Consider the following 18,994-nt stretch of genomic DNA (forward strand, 5'->3'; position numbering starts at 1 on the left):
CGCCTTTTTTTAAAGGAGGCAAACATTTTTATATATTCGTATTATACTTACATGTATTTTTTATCATTCACTCATAGGTATTGGTATCAACCGATAGTCAATAGTCATATCTTATCTCATTTGGTCAGTTCTGAGTTAAAGTTAGAGGTAAAAATGTTGGGTTCTGTAAGATCGAGAATTTTTGGTCAAAATGTGATGAAAAACTTTATTAGAAACGGCTCCCACGGCGGTGTCCCGGGAGAGGTATGTGATATTTATGTATATTTTAATTATTACATAACACCTAGCTATTTCATTATCAAACCCAACCTCACGTTTATGTAAGAAATGTTGTTACCTGAGCAAGTGAAGGTAACTTAATCATTCTCAAACATCATTGTGCCTACGTGATGTCTGACCGGTAAGCGTCTAAATTTAAAAGTAATAAATTATTTAAAAACCTTAAATATATACTTTTAAAATATAACACAGAGGAAATAAAAAGACTTTCCAGGAAAGAAATTCTAAGTATGCACGAAGTAAATTATAATATATAATAAAAACGGATTTTATTACGCTATTATTGGTTTGTTGTGAATCTTAAACATACAAATTATTAAACGTATTATTTATATACATTCCAGAACCTTCCCTTCAACATCCACAACCGCGCTCGTCTCACCATGAACTTCCTGTTGTTCGCGCTGACCGGCATCTCGGCGCCCTTCCTCATAGTCATGTACCAGATGAAGAAGAAGTAAATATTACATCTCATTATTATACTTTCCTATGTAGAGTTCATAAATGAGTTTGTGTTGTATGTTTGTTCTTTATGATAGAAACGTGTCATTATTTAATGTGATAGGCACCTAGTACTGAGTACATAGGAGTAAAATTTTATTCGGTTGTATATTTATAGAAATACTATTTATATTTATTTATTAAATATATATACGTTATATTTTTTGGGTTATTTTTCTCTATCGATTAGTATGAAACAATATAAAATAAATCTCTCAAATACAATCTCAGCCCTAATTTCTTAAAATCTATTTTAACGAAACTACTATATTTCGGATATACTACACGAATTTTATTATTTAAAACTACATAATCCCGCCGTTTCGGTTACTTTTCAGCAACCGTGATCACGAGCAGACGGGATGTGAACATCTTAGTTTCATTTAAATGAATAAAACTCGCGAAAGTCTTAGATCTCATTATTAAAACCTACTTCAGAATTAGAATTTCGATAAGTTACCTTCGAAAAAAAAATCTTATTAAAATAATCTCTTCTTTAGTACATATATTGAACTGTAAATAAATAAATAACGAGATGTTTAATATGGCAATATTGAGAATAATAACAGTAAGCAATATTGATTTATTATTGACACTCCATAAAGATACTCAAGTTATGGAATTCTTATGACAAAATCATTATAGCCTTTACTATGAAGCGCATAAGGCAGAATCATGTTTAGTTTAATTTTCTTTAGCTTACATAAAAAAATTAACTTTCGCGTATAGAGAATTAAGTCCATATTTGAATACTATTGCTTTCAATGAAGTTTACCTTCAGAGGTAATGTTACAGTAAATATTATTTCAGTGGTCATTGTTCTAAGAGATCTTCATATGTCGATGTTTTACTAGAAAACTCGAAACATTACATACTTAATCATTGAAATCGGCGAAAATTTTTTAATTTATACAATACGTATATCGTTAGTTGTTAATTTACTAGCAACTTTGAATTTAATGACTTCCATAACATAGAACCTTTAAATTATTAAATATTTAAAATAAAATTTATTTTAGCTATATTTCTACATTTATTATATATTTCCCTAATTAAGTTATTGTTTGATTCTTGTTACAGGTAAATTATGAATCGAGTACAACTAATAGTTCGAATAGATTAATCCACAACTAATATGTAAAATTTCTCTCAATAAATATAAATTGAAATGTATTTAATATTGTTTTATTTATTTTCGGTACGTTCAAATTAATAATCGAAAAAAAAAGTCAAAAATTATGAACGTGACATTAGTTTTGTCAAGTTGAAAAGGTTCGCCACTGCAGTGAGCATTGAATCACATTATCAGTTTTAGTACACTTGGTTAATAAAGATACATAATGTTGGGTCTCGCTCGTGTTTCTAACAAACTCGGCAGGAATGTGATGACCAATTTCATCAGGAACCACTCCCACGGAGGCGTTCCCGGCGAGGTGAGTCCTAAGATCAAACACATTACATAATGAATCCAAAAGAATAATAAAGTTCCAATCATTTTTGCTTTTTTCAACTACAAGGATATTATACAAACACTAATGTACATTTGCTAGGTAATTTACACAAAATTACATTTAAATAAGGTGTGTACAGATAAAAATTGAAAACCAGCCTATAATTATAAATCAGTACATTCCTCTTCTTTTTCCCTTGTCCCTTACTTACACAATATTTGTTCAATATAGGCTGATGGTTATTTGTTATTACCATAATAATATATATATTAAATTGATTATACAAATGCCTCTTCAGAACCTTCCTTTCGACATCTCTAACCGCTACAAGCTGACAGCCTACTTCATAGTGTTTGTGAGCTCTGGTCTCTCGGCTCCGTTCCTCATCACCCGTCATCAGCTCCTCAAGAAGTAAACAGTGAGTAACAAAGTAACCTCACAGTTATAAACTAATTTCAATTTACATCAAAGACTTACGAGTAGTCCAACTATTAAAAAAACTCAAACTTATTTATCAACTATGTTAACAGATTTAACTCATTAACAGGTAATTTTTATATTTTCCATCAAAATAAAACAAATGATGCTTCGTAGCACTCAGCCTTGTATAATGTTGGCGTCACAGCTAGTTGCACCCTGTATAATTCTTCCCCAGATAATGTTACCTTATAACTCAGAGTTTCTTCGTATATTTCTCGTTTCCTGTAATCATGTGCCAATCTTTATGTTTCCAGGTCGTAGCACAATGAAGCTCCGTCGTAGGTTTAAGCTAGCAAGTGTAAAATAATCAAAATAAAATATCTAATATAATTTGTCTCGCTTTTATTTTTTATGTTCCGTTATTAATTTTTATACAAGTTCTGGAAAATATCTTTTGACATAAGACAATTTAGGGTATTGATAATTCACTATAAATGTCTTGAAACATTTCATAAAGACTTGTTAAAGTCTATGATTTGGAGTGAGAGAGATAGCTTTATCATAAAACAAAAACACACTCTCAGTACCCGGTGACTGGAGCCTCGTCCTGTAGTTAGTTTGGTGCAACACCTACAAAAGAATGTGTTGTATTCATGAAATTTAGATAAAGATCCGGAGGGTCAAATAAGAAAAAAAGCAGCACATTATTTAAATTACTTTTATTAATAAAGAGAGCGACAACATATTTTAATGACGACAACTTTTTATATCTCATACAACAATAAAAAAAACCTCATGTGCATTATGGCGAGTCTTTACCAAAAAATCACCGTCGTTCAAATACATACTGTTACCTGATAAATGCTAGTATACTGTTTTCTGCTGTTTAGAATATTTTCTACAACAATCAATGGTGTGAAGTTTTTTACGAAAAAAGCTTTAATGATTTTTCTTCTAGATTAAAAATATATCCAGATATTTTGACGTGCAGATGTTGCAGGTGGTAACTCTTTAACTTTCTCGTCTCGTCTTCTCTTCTACTGAACTGCTCAACTGCTACATAGATGCTTCTTCAATTTGTTTTATTTCTCTCTATTCCGTTATTGTATATATTATGTAGGTATAATCTGACAATCAATCCCGACGTGGTCAAGTGAGGTAAGGTATAACGTCAGCGGCCAATATTTAGAATTCCGAAATAAATCAGAGCTGATAACTTGTCAACCCTATCAATACTTTTGATGTGACGTCAAAAATTTATTTATTATTCCAGATTTAGATTATTTGTGTAAAGACAAAAGAAAGAAGATATCTGATATATTAGAGATTTTACGCGGCTCCGGAATGTATGATACTATAATAATAATATTTTGATCCGACGATTGATGATTGTCAAGATTTCTGAATAAGTCGAACTAGAGCCTAAAGTTTCAACTGCCCTCAACTTATGAATTTTCATTGACTGGCCCTGATGTTTACCAAACATTTTTATTCCAAATTACGCCGGTTTGAAACTGCTCTTCTCTGATAGAAAGACGCCATCATCCAAACACAACCGATTATTCGTCTAATTTAATATGACGTTATCATTATGATAATATCATGCTTTATAAGTAGTTTGAAATACTTATGTATTTATTTAAAAAGTACAGAAATATTTTTTGGGCGCCAATCTACCAGCTTCCTTCCTTCTCTTGATGTGAAGCAAATTTATCTCGAGTCAATGTGTCTCGATAAATTCCACCCTAGTTCACTAGAGGATCATAAACGTATTTTGACGAGCAGAAAAGGTCAAGGTCAAGGTTTTTTGTTGTCAAGATTCCGACGATGAATAATTGTTTTGCATGCTTTCTTTTATTTTCAAGCTTCATATGTTTAATGCATTTTTTTAAATTGCAAGTACAAAGAAAGAGAGCCGCATGTAAAACTGTTCCAATGCAGTACTGTGCACATAAAGAAGGAGGAAGCCAATTATCGCTTTACAGAAGAGATCTACAATGAAAGGCTGGAAGCCCACCGTGGGTCTGTTTGTTAGATGGGAAAATTAATTCACGCGACTCCTTACACGTTTCAAAGAGTATTCTGTTCCACACCAAGAGTCAGTCTTTAACACACCTGCTCTCAACACTGACAAGACTACATTTGTCCTTATTTAAACTTAAGAGATACATCTTTGTACATCGTATAACATTTATTAACAGACGTGTATTCCTGATGATAAAACTACGTTACTATATTGATACCATGTGACTTAGACTGGATAGATCGGTACGGTTGTTAAGTTTAAAATATTTTTGATATCAACTTTAAACGCGACGACAAAAAGTCTCGGGAACGTCAATTGCAATACTCCATACAAGAATTTAAGTTTTAAACATTTAGATTTAAATGGAAACAGATTGGAATTAAATAAAAATAATAAGATTGCAATCAGACGTCGGTTTCTTATACGTTGAGTTTTAATAATTTACAAATAAATAAACATTTACAAATATATATTTTTTATTTGTCAAGCATTGTCATCTTTGTGAGTATATTTTGAACTCAATTTGTAATATCTTAATGTATTTAAAATTTCTATTTGCATAATCTAGATATAAAGGTCAATTTTAAATATTTAAAAAATATGTTGAGGATTAAACAAGACTAGCCTGCACTAAGATTCCCTTTAACTAAGAAAGGAAATATTAAATGTCTCTTTACGATCAATAGTCCCACTTCGACAAATATTTCAATTAAACAGACTATTTATAGATTAGAGAATATAAAAAGTGTTGTAAAAATTCTCATAAATCAACATTTATACATTTTGGTGGCAAAGTGTAGACTGACTAATTTAATTAAGACAAAAAAGGTATATTAATTGTTATTAAAATCCTACGGAGATTTTACCATCTGTTTCAACAAAAATTCTAAACTCTAGTAGATATTGCATACAATGAAAGTATTTAATTTTATAGAAGTTTGTCACGCGGATGATAAATGGTTAAAATTAAGTACTGGTTAACAAAAGAAACAATAAGTTATAGTAAATCACAGAAAGTGAGACACCATCATATCTGCAGTATCTTCCATAACATTGTTTTTTTTAAACATACAAATAGTAATTTAAATAATTATTTAGTAGTAATTTATACAGTAAACGTTATAAAAAACAAAATGCCCTCTGTGGTATAATACAATAGAGAAGAGGGATATTTAAAGATCCGATTTTATTTCTTATCTCAAAAAATTGTATTTGTTATTGTAATTGTAATCTAATTTTTGTTTTTTTAAAGTAGATTAAAAATATTAGGAACTACAATAATTAAAGAACGCTGTATTTGGAAATGTTATATAATAGAAGAGCTAAGATTAATAAAAGATCTGAGTTGAATTCTCCCTTTTTAGCGATTAATATTTTTAGAATACCTGTGTTTTCCAATAAATTTTTAAAAATTATGTTTTTTTTTATCTTTATAGAAATATTATTATTATTATAAGATTATAAAACACAACATATTTATATATTATAATATTGATCAGACCTTAGAAGTATCTTATTGTCGTTGTGACTTGACGTGTGTGTGTGTGTGTGTGTTGACGTTTATGTATTATCAAAACTTCAAACTTTAAGTTTTTTACTCTAGCTTTAGAAGTAGTGAAGCTAAATATTTAAGTGTAAATACAAACTCAATAATAGTTTACTGAGATTATATTGGTGAAGCTATGTTTAACAAACTCTTGTGCAAGTAATTATGTTACTAGAGAGGCTCCGACTGTAAAGAGTACTACCGCCCGGTAACCTCCAAAATGTCAGAAACATCTTGCTATATTCTCGACAATGGAGCTTATACAGCTAAAGTCGGCTTCTCAACATCGGAACCGAAGGTCGTACCTAACTGTATCATGAAAGCCAAGTCTGAGAGGAGGCGGCCTTTCATAGGATCACAGATTGAAGAGTGCAGAGACGCTTCGGGCCTGTTTTACATACTTCCATTTCAAAAAGGTTTCCTTATCAATTGGGATACACAAAAAACAGTTTGGGATTTTATTTTCAGCAAGGAATGTTGCCCCGTTAACTTCAGTGAAACGCCGTTAATAATAACGGAGCCATTATTTAACTTTTCGTCCATCCAAGAGGCAATGACGGAAATTTTCTTCGAAGAATACGAATGTCAGTCATTGTTAAGAATAAACGCAACCGATTTAGCGGAATACAACTACAGAAAGACAAAAAACAACGAGTGTACTGTAGTTGTAGACTCAGGCTACAGTTACACATATATAGTGCCGTATGTGAAAGGTAAAAAGTATAAGGATGGGATAAGAAGGATCGATGTGGGAGGGAAGGTGTTGACCAACCACCTGAAGGAAATAATATCCTACCGACAGTTAAATGTGATGGAGGAGAGCTACGTCATCAACCAAGTGAAGGAGGACTCCTGCTTCGTATCACAAGATTTCATGAAGGACATGGAGATCGCCAGGAAAAAAGGTATTTAAACACTACAGTATGGTTTATCATCTAACTTAATAAATTAACTATTGGTTTTTCATTGTTTGTGTATTCTCGGCTACCTACAAAGCATCTTATACTGCAGTAGATTTAATGAGATCTAAGATCTTTGAAATATTCATTTAAATGAAACTAATATTGTTGGATTACTTTTAATTATTATATTATTTTTAAAAAACTAAATACTAAACTAAACTAAAGTAAAAACTACATACTCCCAACATCTAGGTTACTTTGCATGCTCTCTGGCAGACGATATGGGAATCTTTCACTTGCAAATATAAGTTTATTTGCAGTAGATTTGTTGAATGACCAATAAATAATGTAATTTTTATTCTTATCATGTTGTAAGATTCATCCCACCGGCGGGAGAGAGATTTTGTTTATATGATTTATTTATGTTGGATGGGATTTCTCCCGGCACGTCTCAAGAGCTGGAGGTTGTATAGGAAGTTATTAGTGATGCTCACGGAGACAACATTCATACCTGGCTCTCTGCCTTTGATCTATACAAACTGTTATCATATCTCGAAGTTTGTGGATTTGACAAGTTCGTAACGGACCACTATTTATTTTTAGGTTTTGTTTTGGGATTAAATACAATGAATATAGGTTACTAAACAAATCCGTAATAACTTAAAATATTCTCTTATGTTCAAAAATCCTTGAAAAATCATGAAGTTTGTAAAACCATTCTTTGAACATGTCACATAAAACAATTATAAAGACAAAGAATCATTTAATTGTTACATTTATATTATAGATGTAGAAGTTTATAAGGATGGATGTGTGTCCGTCACCCAAAACAGTGACATTGTTCAGAGATGATAGCAGGAAGAGACCTAATGAACACAGTGTGAGAGTTGTGTTATGTATGGGGTCATGTGTCACAGACTGTACTTTCCTTACAATCTACATCACACGGACGAAATCGAGGCCATAAAGTAGTAGTAATGATAATTTTATTTCAGATTCCAGTAACACAATAGTGAAGGACTACGTGTTACCGGACTACACGACGATACGACGCGGATACTTAAGAGACGTGGTGAGACCTGATGAAGAGCTGGAGCAGCAGACTCTGAGGATGAACAATGAGAGGTTCTCCATACCCGAGCTGCTGTTCAGGCCGTCGGATGTGGGGATACCACAAATGGGCATTCCTGAAGCTATAGTGCACTCCGTCAACAGCTGCCCAGAGGAGAATAGGGAGAGTTTATTAGAGAACATAGTGTTGTTCGGCGGAAATACACTGTTCCCCGGGTTCAAGGAGCGTGTGTACCAGGAAGTCAGGGCCCTGGCGCTGGATCATTACGACGTGAACGTCTCGCGGAGCGACAACCCTGTCACGTACGCCTGGGAAGGAGGGAAGATGATGTTCAGGGATCCAGACTTCTACTCCTTCTGTGTGACTCGCGAGGAGTATGAGGAGGAGGGGAAGTCCCTGGCCTACGAGAGGTTCGATATATAACGAAGGAAGCGGGCCAGGAGACCCTCAGAGTAGGATCCTGGCCCGTGTCGGATGAGGTTCGGTGATGGATATTACGTACCAGTGTTGTGCAAAGAGAGCTGTGTGTGATATATTCCTAAATCTCTATATCTTATAACTAAGTCTGACTTGTGTCTAAGAAACATCATCTGTGAGTTGGTCTTGTCGCTGAGACCTCCCCGGTAATGTGAATCATCGGAGTCAGGTCTTTCACAAATCATTGTATGTGAAGTCATCGTCCAACACAAGTTCCTGTTCACGTGACTGTCATATGATATATATTTTTCTTGATCACTACATACTTATATTTTCTATTCCGTACTACGTAAGACATTTGTAAATATTGTGAATTTAAGAGAGGAAAGTATTTCAATGTAATTCTATTATTTCGTATTCTCCAGATGCAAGCAAAACCTTGTCCTGTTCAATGAAAGCCGCGTCTCGTTAAGCTCAATTAGTTTATTGTGTTAACAATTACATTCATTGTAATAAAAATACATTTGCATATCGATAACTAGCGTTTTTACTTTTTAGTGTACACTCAATGCAGACGGAGCCACGGTATCGGCTAGTTCAGTCGTACGCGGTACACAATCTTAATACTAAACAGAATATTTCCAGTCCGCCTGCACTTTAAACATAACTTTGTGAACAATCTTACAGAGCAAATTATAATTAAATTAAAATACACAGAACAAAGTTAAGTTAATATTGTAAAGTGGAACCCGCCGAGAGCACGTCCCTCTCCCTCCGGCCAGACCATCAGACAATTCTTGATACAACTGATGATTCAATAAAACTATTGATGTCTTATAATCTGTCATCCGTAGACCGAGTTGTTCTTTTCGGTCTATGCGTGAGGTTGTATCCAGCGTGTCCCGGTGTCGGTCTACTGGTCTACTCCTGGTCTGCTGGTGAGCGCACGTCGTCTATCTTAAGTATCATCTTGACCAGCTGAGTGGCCAGGCAGATTTGTTGACGCTTGGAGTGGAGAGACTCAATCACCGATAGGGCTTTCATGTCGTTGGAACCTGGACAAGCGAATTAGTTATATGTATATCTTTAAACAAGAGAAATATATTATAAATCTCAGAAACTTTTATCATAATGAGTAATCCAAGCGGGTTACATTGCAGCAGGAGTGCTGTTTGTTTGTCCGTGAAGACAAAAATACATAATACATAGTTTGAAATTCTTCTTCACAAACTGAGTTTCTTAACAATGGATGGCCTCGTCAAGCCAGTAAGCAACAATCTCTCAAAAGGGTTTACCCAAACTATTCCACCAAACATCACCTATTTATCTGGTCTTTTCAACTTACCATTTCCCATACAGTCTATACCGAGACACGTCTTCCCCTCAGCGGCCTGACGAGCCTTCACCTCGGACAGGGAGTCGATGGGAGACAGACCACTGCAAGCATTCATCACAGCTATATAATACCAATGACATCAAAAAATACACACAAAGAAAACATGTCACTTTAAAAGTATCACAGGTCCCATCAGTTACTTCCATGTTAACGTAAAGCTGGACATTGATTATCCAAATATAACCTCATGCAATACGTTCAATATAAAGCCAATCAATCCAAGAAACCTTCAACATTGTTATTTATTTAAATGGAAATTCCTATTTTTAATAGCTTCACAATGTTTGTTTGTAATGGACTTCTTTGGGCGCGATTTCGACCCACTTTAAACGGCCAGATTTCGTTCACACTTTCTAGATTTATCGAGGACCGATGACTATACACTAATTTTATAAAATTATTCCATTTTTCAATTTGCAAAATATGATTTTTGTTAATTTATATAATTTTCATCTATAGTCGATAAGGTAAGAAACTTAATTAAAATTAAAAAAAACAAGCTATTATAAATAAACCAAACTAAAAAGTGGAAAATAAATAATAGTCTAAAAAAAACTAAAAAAATACGCTTTTTATAGAAAACCGAACTAAAAAACAGAAAATAAATGTTAATAAATTTAAATTAGAAAATAGTGTTAAAAATTTCAATAAATATAAATTTATAATAGTGTGAATAAAAAAAAAATGTATTTTATTTTAAAAAAAGCGTGGGGTGCTTTTTAAGATATTATCGAAATGATAATCACTCTACTCATATCTGTCAATAAAATATTTATAACTATTGACACCATGCACCCCACGCTTTTTTGTAAACTAAAATACATTTTTTTTATTCAAACTATTATTATAATAGAACTTAAAACGTATAAGATTTTCGATCCACTGGCTTATTCTATGAAGGTGTCCCTGTTAAATAATGCCAGGGCAGAGATAACCGTTTCTTCTACTAACCTGTTCTCGGCCAGAGCCAGCGGCACAGCTTCCAGCGCGTCCGCGAATGCCCTGAAGGAGTACTGGTCCAAGGAGCACAGCTTGTCCGCCGCGCGCGCCACGGCCAGCGAGCACGACACCTCGGCCGACCCGCCGCCGTACACCACGCGAGAATCCTGAAGAGCAACGTGACGTCACATTGAAATGTGCGAGAGGGAAAGAGAAAGTAAACGTGTGCTCGCACTCTGTCTCTTTCTCTCTTCAATATCTTGTATGTACAACAAACTGCTGGCTGTATCGTAATGTTGTTCGTCGTTCGTACCTGGACCAGCGCCCTCACTATACAGAGCGCGTCGTGCACGGACCTCTTGGCCTCCTCCACGATGACTTTGGACCCGCCGCGGACCATGACGGTGACCGCGCGAGAGTTACGGCACTCCGTGATCACCAACATCTCGTCCTTGGTCGTACCGAAAGCTGGACACATACAAAGTAACATATATATCGGCGAAATACATGTTATTTGAATAATCAACAAATGAGGGTAGTTAAAATTACCAGGAGTCACCTGGGAGGCCTCTACAAGTGTGGTCACAACAACCAGTGTCGGTTGGTATGATAGAGGCGCGGGTACGGACTACGAACAGTCGCCGAGTCGCTAATGGGTTCGTCAACCGTCTACGAGTTTTGAGTTTACCTTCAATAGCCCGAGACTCGGACGACAGGCGACAAAAAAGGCTTCGGTGACGTCAGTTGTGATGACGTCACTTTTTTAAAAATACGGTTTGGACATAATTCCGACATATACAAACAACACACAGACACATATATGATGAAGAGTGTACTCACTGAGTTCCTTGACGAGCCCACAGTAACCGAGCTTGTCCGGGGAGAGCTCCTCGAAGCGCGGCACGATCCTTCCTCCCGTGGCGATGGCGATGAGCTCCATTTCTGGTCCGCCGACCCACCGCACGGCCGGAAGCTGTTCAGACAGCAGCAGGTGGTTCGCCTCGTCGTCGAAGCCCCACTGACAGATGGCCAGCGTAGCGCCCGCGTCCTGTCACACAACACACCCTCTCATCAACACTTTGCAACTACATAACCGTCACAGCCAACTGCCGCTTATTTTCTAGCTGACTAATCTGTCTAACGCGACTCTGTCTGGAACCCATTCAGCAACAGTCACATTTTATAATATCAGTTTGATAAAGTTTCTCGTCCGTACCTTAACTCTCCGAACCATCTCTAAGAACTTATCATGTTCATATTTGCGAAGGTCCCGGTACTCCTCGGCCGAGCCCACTTGCAACTTGTGCTTGGTCTTGGGCTTGGGCGGCTCAAACGGACAAGTGAGGATAGCCAGCTTCACATCCTGCTCGGCAAATAGTTTATATTAATATATGCACATGTCATGACAAACATATATATAACGGGTACATGCAGTAATGTCAGGATAGCCTTCATTTGTTGTTTCAATAAGACTGTTACATTTTCACTGTATATATGAAAACAGTTCAAGACATATTGTAAGTGTTATCAGCTTATATTTACAGCACTAGTGATAGTGTAGAGGATTGTGTGACATTGAAATCTTACAAACAGGTTTTTTATGTTCCCCAACTATTTTATTGAGTATTTTCACCAACAATCATTGCCTATTATATAGTATATTCATGCGTTGTGTGTGTGTTGTCAATCTTGTCTCAGTAACTTTGATATCTTTGTGTTTTCTCTGTGTTATTCTACCTTGAGTTCCTTTGGCATCTGTGGATGGCTCATGGTCTTGTCGATGACGACTCCCTTCACCAGCTGCGAGTCCTCCATCCTTCCTCCGACCTTGCCCTCAACCTTGATCAGTTCAAAGTTCACATCTCTCTTCTCCAAATCAGCCACTGAGAGGATTGCCTGGAATATACATTATGTGATTTCAGTAAGGCTGTTACATTAGTTGCTTGTTACAATGTTTCTTTGTATATTTTCTATTTATTTTAAGACGACTTAAGACATGAGAGTTATTAACACCAGAGTTCTCTGTGATAAAGTACTCACATCGACAGCAATCTCGGCCATCAGCCTGTGACATTTCACCACCACTTTGCTGCCGAGGGTGGTCATCGCCACCTTGATGAGATGTTCCCTTGTGTCCTTGTTGACTGGGAACGGCTCACTGATGCTGTCCAGGTGTGCTACAGCGGTCGCCGCCGCCATCTCAAACCCATCGGCGATTCTGATGGGATGTATGCCTTTGTCTAACAAATTGGACGCCTGCTCTAACAGTGCACCTGCAAGATTCATATTACTCATTAATATTTTGTTTGAAAATCAAAGACAAAATGATCTATTAATATCAAGTAAGCCATTTTAGTACAGCAAAACTACACTCCATGACATGGTGAGTGGTATCAGGTATCAAGACTAGTAATATTCAAGTTAAGACTTTCCCAAGTATTCATTTAAATAAAACTAATATTTTAAAAAGTACTAAGTGTTTTATATTATTTTATCAACATACTCCCGACATTTTGGTAACTTTGCAGCAATCGTGATGAGGGACAGACGAGATAAAAAGTAACCAAAATGTCTGGGTATGTTGAAAGAATAAAAAACGCGTAGTACTTCCGACAATATTAGTTTGATTTGAACATTCAAGTTGTTCCTAACATATATACACAAAGAGATCAAGTCTACCGTCTCACCGGCCAACACCACCACTCCTGTGGTACCGTCACCGATCTCATCGTCCTGGCTCTGTGCTAGCTGCACCATGAGTTTGCCGATCTGGTGTTCCACGTCCATGAGCTTGAGGATGGTGGCGCCGTCGTTGGTGACTGTGACCTCTCCGTCTGAAGACACCATCATCTTGTCCAGCCCGCGAGGACCTAGCGACGTCCGCAGGATACCTGCTATTTGACGCGCGGCTTGGATATGCGACTGAAAATATTTGTTTTTATTTAGTTTTTATGTGGTACATATTAAAAATAGATCATCGTTTGCTCACCTCAGACACAGCCAAGGAAGATCTCATTATAAAATCAAAACACTACGTAAATAATAAGTCATCATTGGTGTATGATTAAAATATATTTAATTTTTTATTCATTTGTAATAAAATTTCGGTTTTTTAACATTTTTACACAACTTAAAACTTTTTTTTACCTTAACTCTTAATAGGAATAAATAGAACCAAATATTTTATGTAGTTTTTACTTAACATTATGTTAATTTTATTAAATCTTTTCTTATATTTTGTAGCCTTCTTAGTCATCATGTGACCGGACACCTGATTTTTTAAGTGCGATTTACAATCATAGGAAGTAAACAAATAACTTTTTCTTCACTTATACAAACTCTAAATGCAGCAAAGAATCCATCGAGAAGCTATTTAACGTGATGCAATTGCCCTATTATAGTAAAATATATAAAATTATATACGACACATACATTTTTAGGTTGTTTGTAAATATTTTTATATTTCACATACATGGATTCTAAGAGAATTAGCATCTTCGTTCTTTAGTATTACTTAAGAGTGTCTCTTTATTTGTAGAATTAATTGAAAAATTCATTCAAAACTTACTTTTAAGGCATCGATACCGGTGAGCCGTTTTTGGTTTTCTTGGTCCCTTAAGATAATAAATGGACGCCCATACTCATCAAAGGCCACTGTTCCTGGAAACATGGACATTTTTCACAAAAATATTTAAAGACAGATCACGGATTAAAATGGATTTAAAAACAAATCCCCATTTCCACTGGGTTTCGAATCTAGAAGAATAAAACAAACGAATATCACAGATTATACGATTATGACAGATGTCATATTGGGAACAACATTAAGTTTTTTTTAATCTATATCTTTTGTACCAATGACGTCATAGCATAAAAATAATAAATAAATAAATAATAAATATGTTTTGCAGACTATCAATCAATGCATCAATAAAAATAAATAATGCTACCGCTACTTGTGTTAAAGCAAGAGACTACTTCAAAAAATTTATCATACTTTATTATTGTAACTTTTTGTTTATTAGGTTAAACTATTTACTATCTAAATTTAAATTAGTATTAAAACTCTATCGAGTTAAATTGATTTATGATGGTTTAAAACTTATTAATGCTAATAGCTTTTTAAACATCAATTTAGTTATATATTTGTTTCGATATTGTTTTTAAGAATCTAAGAATAATATTATTCTGTCTGCGTCACGTCTTTTCTATATTTTTTTTCATGATCAGGTATTTAATGACAAAACCAACCGTAAAAATATAAATTTATTAGATTTTATATTATTAATATTCCAAGTACACAAAACTAAATAGTATTTTGAAAACAAAAAATCTATTTCATTTGAAAATTTGTTTACTTTTTATCCTCTATGAAAAGAAAAATGTAATTTTGTATTCATCAACTATAATATCTCCCCAAGCTTCTTGAAGAAACCCTGTATTCCAGTAATATCCAGGAACTTTTTTTTTTTTGTTAACTGTCTGTATCAATGAGTGCGACATATCACATATACTGATATATCTCTAAGGAACAAATCTCAAAGCCTTTCCGATTATTATCACTGTATTTTAAATTAAAAACAAACGAACACACACTTCCATACTTCAATAAGCACTAACATTCTCTAGGACTCCAGCATACTTAAGATTTAAAGTTTGTCTTGCATTGTACATATAGTTGTAAGGTCGGAGGCAACTGTTGTACAAACAGAATATACTCAAACCTGACTTATTGTATGTCAGTCTATGAACACAAGGGTTATTCACCATGTTTATAGTGAGGGTTGTCTGTTAAAATGATTGAAACAATCACATTTGGTACACTTTTATTGTTTTGATATTCTATATACATTCCGAGAATCCTCCGTATAGAAGCATCTCATCCGAGATGAGCTCAAGAATTGCTGCTTGACAAGTCTCCATAATATAACCGACTTAAAGCTAGGAACATACAAAATTAAACTTGAGACTATTAGGCCGCCTACATTGTCAGCTCCTGAAACACAGAAACACACATCATTGTAGAGACACAGTCCATCAGCGAGTAAGGTCCCCAACCAATTAGTACACATTTAGAGAATAGATTTAATTTCATAATACTTGACACACCAGCTCTGAGATAGTACATTTACTTGTACTGTGATAGTAAAGTAACGTGACTGTGTGTAAGTACAGCAAACCACATGAGCTGGTAACAAAAATCTTATATGGGGATAGTTCTGAATGAAGAACTAGTGTGGTGGATGTAAGACTTGTAATGTAACTAACCATAATAGCATTAACAATGTCCGACTGGTTGTTCCTCAAAGCCCTCACGGCTCGTGCTCGGGACACATTGGCCTGCGTCATTACTATCTCCACGTCCTTCTCATCCACGTCTCCTTCATCAGCACCCTCAGAATCCTCTTCCTCGGCTATAGGAGCCACCGTCTGGAAATATTAGTGTAAAGTTTTATTATTTAAGAAGCAAATTATGCAATATAATAATACCAATTTAATAAAAAACTATTTATATAGTAATAACATGTCTAGGTTTAAGCAATGCCAGCCTATACTTGTAATACAATTCAAAGAGGCTTTATACTCTGTAACATTCGCACAGACGGGATTTGAATGTTCAGAATATTACAGATGTACATCAAGAACATGTCCTGGAAGCTCCAGAAGTTCATTGGCCAGAGGTCTCTGGTTGAAATACAATTCCGGTTGTTGTAATATAATTTTGTAATTTCCTAATTGAATCATAATTTTACTTGTAATATACAATGAAGTAGGTTGGGTTCTCAATGTGATTGTTATATTATACTTATTGCTAACCGTTCCAGAAGTAGCGGTGTCATTTCCAGCTGCAGCTGTCTCGGGAGCCTTGAACCGTTCAGCTGCGGCCATGGTGGCCTGCTGGGAGAGGTCCTCGATTTTGGCTTCACCAAACACAATGTATGTGTCGGAGTGTGGGTTCTTGTAGACGTCTGGTGAGCTAATCACAAACAAAATATTCTTTGACTTCCTGATGGTCACACGACTCACACCTTGGACCTGCAAGTAGAAATTTCAGATTTGTGGCTATTTACTTTTTTTAAAATTCCTTTTATTTCAAATTACGTTTAAATATAATTTTCAAGTCAAACACCAGTGTGGTGGAATGTTTCTGCAATCACTAAATTTCTCCAGGTAACGTCCACACTAGTTTCATCACATCAAACCCAATGTTTTATATAAATATTGTCTTTCTGTCCGTTTAGTTTAATTTTTCAAACAACTATATATTGTTAACCTAATTTTATCATTTTCTTGACTGGTTCATGTATTATGTTTACTACTAACAGGTTTGAGTCCCAGCTTGCCCATGATCTTCCGAGCCTTTTTCTCTCCTCGTGACTGTTTCTGTTTGGAGACCATGTCGGTTCCAGCCATAGGGTTGGTGATACCACCAGCACCAGGTGCTCCTGAAACACAAAACAGTTAATGCTAGTACAGTGGACAACAGTGTACAATAATCAAATGTGTATATATATACATACATACATAATATTTCTAAACACCTCAGACACAGCCAAGGAAGATTTCATTATAAAATCAAAACACTACGTAAATTATAAGTCATCATTGGTGTTTTAAAAACATATATATATATATAATGCTAAGAGCTCCTAAATGGCATCACAGTATTTAATGATAGTGTAATCATTTTTTAATTAACTCACTATAGTTTGTAATAAATTGATACTTAAAATACTATTTGTAAGATAAGGAAACAAAGCCGAGCCCATGAGACAACAATAACCTTGAAGTTTTCTGCTGTTGTCTTGCACAGTTTTTCAGTACTTTATAAGTAATATTTAATGCATACCAGCATCCTCTAGCTCCGGGATGGTGTCGTCGGAGTCACTGTCTGATGAAGCCGTCTCCTCCTTACGCTTCTCCGTCATTGAGGCCGTGGCCTTGTCTAACTCTGTCAGTTCTGGCATTTTCTGATCTATGGTTGCTGAAATTATATTAAATAAATATATTAAACATAAAAGTAACACTCACGAACAAACTATTTAAAATTTTACGATCTGAAGCTTTATAATTAGAGTACGTGAGTTATACGGAAGTAATGTATGTTCATATACATGAGAGACGACTCCTTGGTAAGAAACAGAAGACGATAGATGAGAGCAAATTTAACTTAAATTCTTTGAAACAAATCCAGCAAAAGAGGTTCTGACGGTATTGGTAATAAAGACTCTGAACTACTTACAGAATAAGATCAAAGGTTATAAATATATATTCGTTTATATTCTGAATATACTCATGTTAACCACGCTTTATCGTTACAATTTACCAAAATTGGTGATTTACAAAAATGGACACTACCAACTGGATGATACTTTTGTTATTTTTGTGTTGTTTCATGAATAAAAGCTTGTAGGTAAACGTATAGTGTCTACTTATAGAGAATGAGACATAATAACTTGAAATTATCGATCGTATGAGGAACCGCTAAATACGGGGAAGTAATACGGGATACAGAAAATAATATTTCCCTTTACAACACAAAACACTCTTAAACACGAATATTATGAAATAAAAAACTAAAACGTTGTGATTACAGATGTATTCTCGGATTATTTACCTTTTAAAAATGAAATTATCACGAAAAGAGCTCTCGGTTTATTTTAATTTGACAATAGAGACACAAGACCGCAAGATTGTTGACAGTCGTAAAAATATGTATGTATATTTAATTTTTAAAAAAGGATCGATATAAAACTTATATTTCAAATAGGACTTAAGTAAGTATATTTTATATTCCTGGAAATTAATTATTTATTATAAGACTTAATAAGTTTACTATTAAGTTGTAAAGTATATTTGACTTGAGGATTTATTTCCAAGAAGCAATTTATCGATAGAAGCATGAATTGTTAATATAGTTTTTATCCTATTAAAATAATATTTTCTATATTATACATATGTTATGAATGGAGAGTTCCTTTGTGTAAATACATACAATGCAATGAATTACATAAAAAAATTATAAATTAAATGGTTGTGTTAAG

The 18,994-nt window shown here is 34.7% G+C and overlaps 4 protein-coding genes across 4 annotated transcripts; 2 read left to right on the top strand and 2 right to left on the bottom strand.

Annotated features, from left to right (window-relative positions):
* The first annotated feature begins 43 nt into the window (after positions 1-43).
* Positions 44-1,953, top strand: LOC133319781 (cytochrome c oxidase subunit 7C, mitochondrial-like). Its single transcript, XM_061525367.1, has 3 exons — positions 44-243; positions 624-736; positions 1,861-1,953. The coding sequence occupies exons 1-3, from the start codon at positions 52-54 to the stop codon at positions 1,862-1,864; spliced, it is 309 nt and encodes a 102-aa protein (XP_061381351.1). The 5' UTR covers positions 44-51; the 3' UTR covers positions 1,865-1,953.
* A 4,270-nt stretch (positions 1,954-6,223) lies between these two features.
* LOC116776166 (actin-related protein 6) lies at positions 6,224-9,152 on the top strand. The gene is made up of 2 exons (XM_032669276.2): positions 6,224-7,128; positions 8,121-9,152. The coding sequence occupies exons 1-2, from the start codon at positions 6,444-6,446 to the stop codon at positions 8,618-8,620; spliced, it is 1,185 nt and encodes a 394-aa protein (XP_032525167.1). The 5' UTR covers positions 6,224-6,443; the 3' UTR covers positions 8,621-9,152.
* LOC116776165 (T-complex protein 1 subunit epsilon) lies at positions 9,080-14,743 on the bottom strand. Its single transcript, XM_032669275.2, has 10 exons — positions 14,518-14,743; positions 13,637-13,871; positions 12,990-13,222; positions 12,687-12,845; positions 12,166-12,312; positions 11,790-11,997; positions 11,263-11,417; positions 10,962-11,116; positions 9,960-10,051; positions 9,080-9,669 (listed from the first exon to the last, which is right to left on the bottom strand). Exons 1-10 carry the CDS (start codon positions 14,623-14,625, stop codon positions 9,536-9,538), a joined length of 1,626 nt encoding a protein of 541 aa, XP_032525166.1. The 5' UTR covers positions 14,626-14,743; the 3' UTR covers positions 9,080-9,535.
* Positions 14,744-15,758: 1,015 nt separating this feature from the next.
* Positions 15,759-18,680, bottom strand: LOC116776314 (nascent polypeptide-associated complex subunit alpha). Its single transcript, XM_032669488.2, has 6 exons — positions 18,568-18,680; positions 17,800-17,934; positions 17,274-17,395; positions 16,767-16,985; positions 16,218-16,379; positions 15,759-15,945 (listed from the first exon to the last, which is right to left on the bottom strand). The coding sequence occupies exons 2-6, from the start codon at positions 17,915-17,917 to the stop codon at positions 15,931-15,933; spliced, it is 636 nt and encodes a 211-aa protein (XP_032525379.1). The 5' UTR covers positions 17,918-17,934; positions 18,568-18,680; the 3' UTR covers positions 15,759-15,930.
* Between the last annotated feature and the right edge of the window lie 314 nt (positions 18,681-18,994).

This window comes from Danaus plexippus, chromosome 28 (genome assembly GCF_018135715.1).
Source record: "Danaus plexippus chromosome 28, MEX_DaPlex, whole genome shotgun sequence".
Lineage (NCBI taxonomy): Eukaryota > Metazoa > Arthropoda > Insecta > Lepidoptera > Nymphalidae > Danaus > Danaus plexippus.

Excerpts from the sequence above, each read along its gene's own strand:
- LOC116776165 (XM_032669275.2), bottom strand. The coding sequence starts at position 14,625 with ATGTCCATGTTTCCAGGAACAGTGGCCTTTGATGAGTATGGGCGTCCA. Across the intron at positions 11,998-12,165 it reads AGATGGTTCGGAGAGTTAAG|GACGCGGGCGCTACGCTGGC; the intron begins GTACGGACGAGA and ends GTTGTGTGACAG. Across the intron at positions 11,418-11,789 it reads TGGGCTCGTCAAGGAACTCA|CTTTCGGTACGACCAAGGAC; the intron begins GTGAGTACACTC and ends GTATGTGTCCAG.
- LOC116776166 (XM_032669276.2), top strand. The coding sequence starts at position 6,444 with ATGTCAGAAACATCTTGCTATATTCTCGACAATGGAGCTTATACAGCT. Across the intron at positions 7,129-8,120 it reads GGAGATCGCCAGGAAAAAAG|ATTCCAGTAACACAATAGTG; the intron begins GTATTTAAACAC and ends ATTTTATTTCAG.
- LOC133319781 (XM_061525367.1), top strand. The coding sequence starts at position 52 with ATGTATTTTTTATCATTCACTCATAGGTATTGGTATCAACCGATAGTC. Across the intron at positions 244-623 it reads ACGGCGGTGTCCCGGGAGAG|AACCTTCCCTTCAACATCCA; the intron begins GTATGTGATATT and ends TATACATTCCAG.
- LOC116776314 (XM_032669488.2), bottom strand. The coding sequence starts at position 17,917 with ATGCCAGAACTGACAGAGTTAGACAAGGCCACGGCCTCAATGACGGAG. Across the intron at positions 17,396-17,799 it reads CCCGGAGCTAGAGGATGCTG|GAGCACCTGGTGCTGGTGGT; the intron begins GTATGCATTAAA and ends TTTGTGTTTCAG. Across the intron at positions 16,380-16,766 it reads ACACCGCTACTTCTGGAACG|ACGGTGGCTCCTATAGCCGA; the intron begins GTTAGCAATAAG and ends TAATATTTCCAG.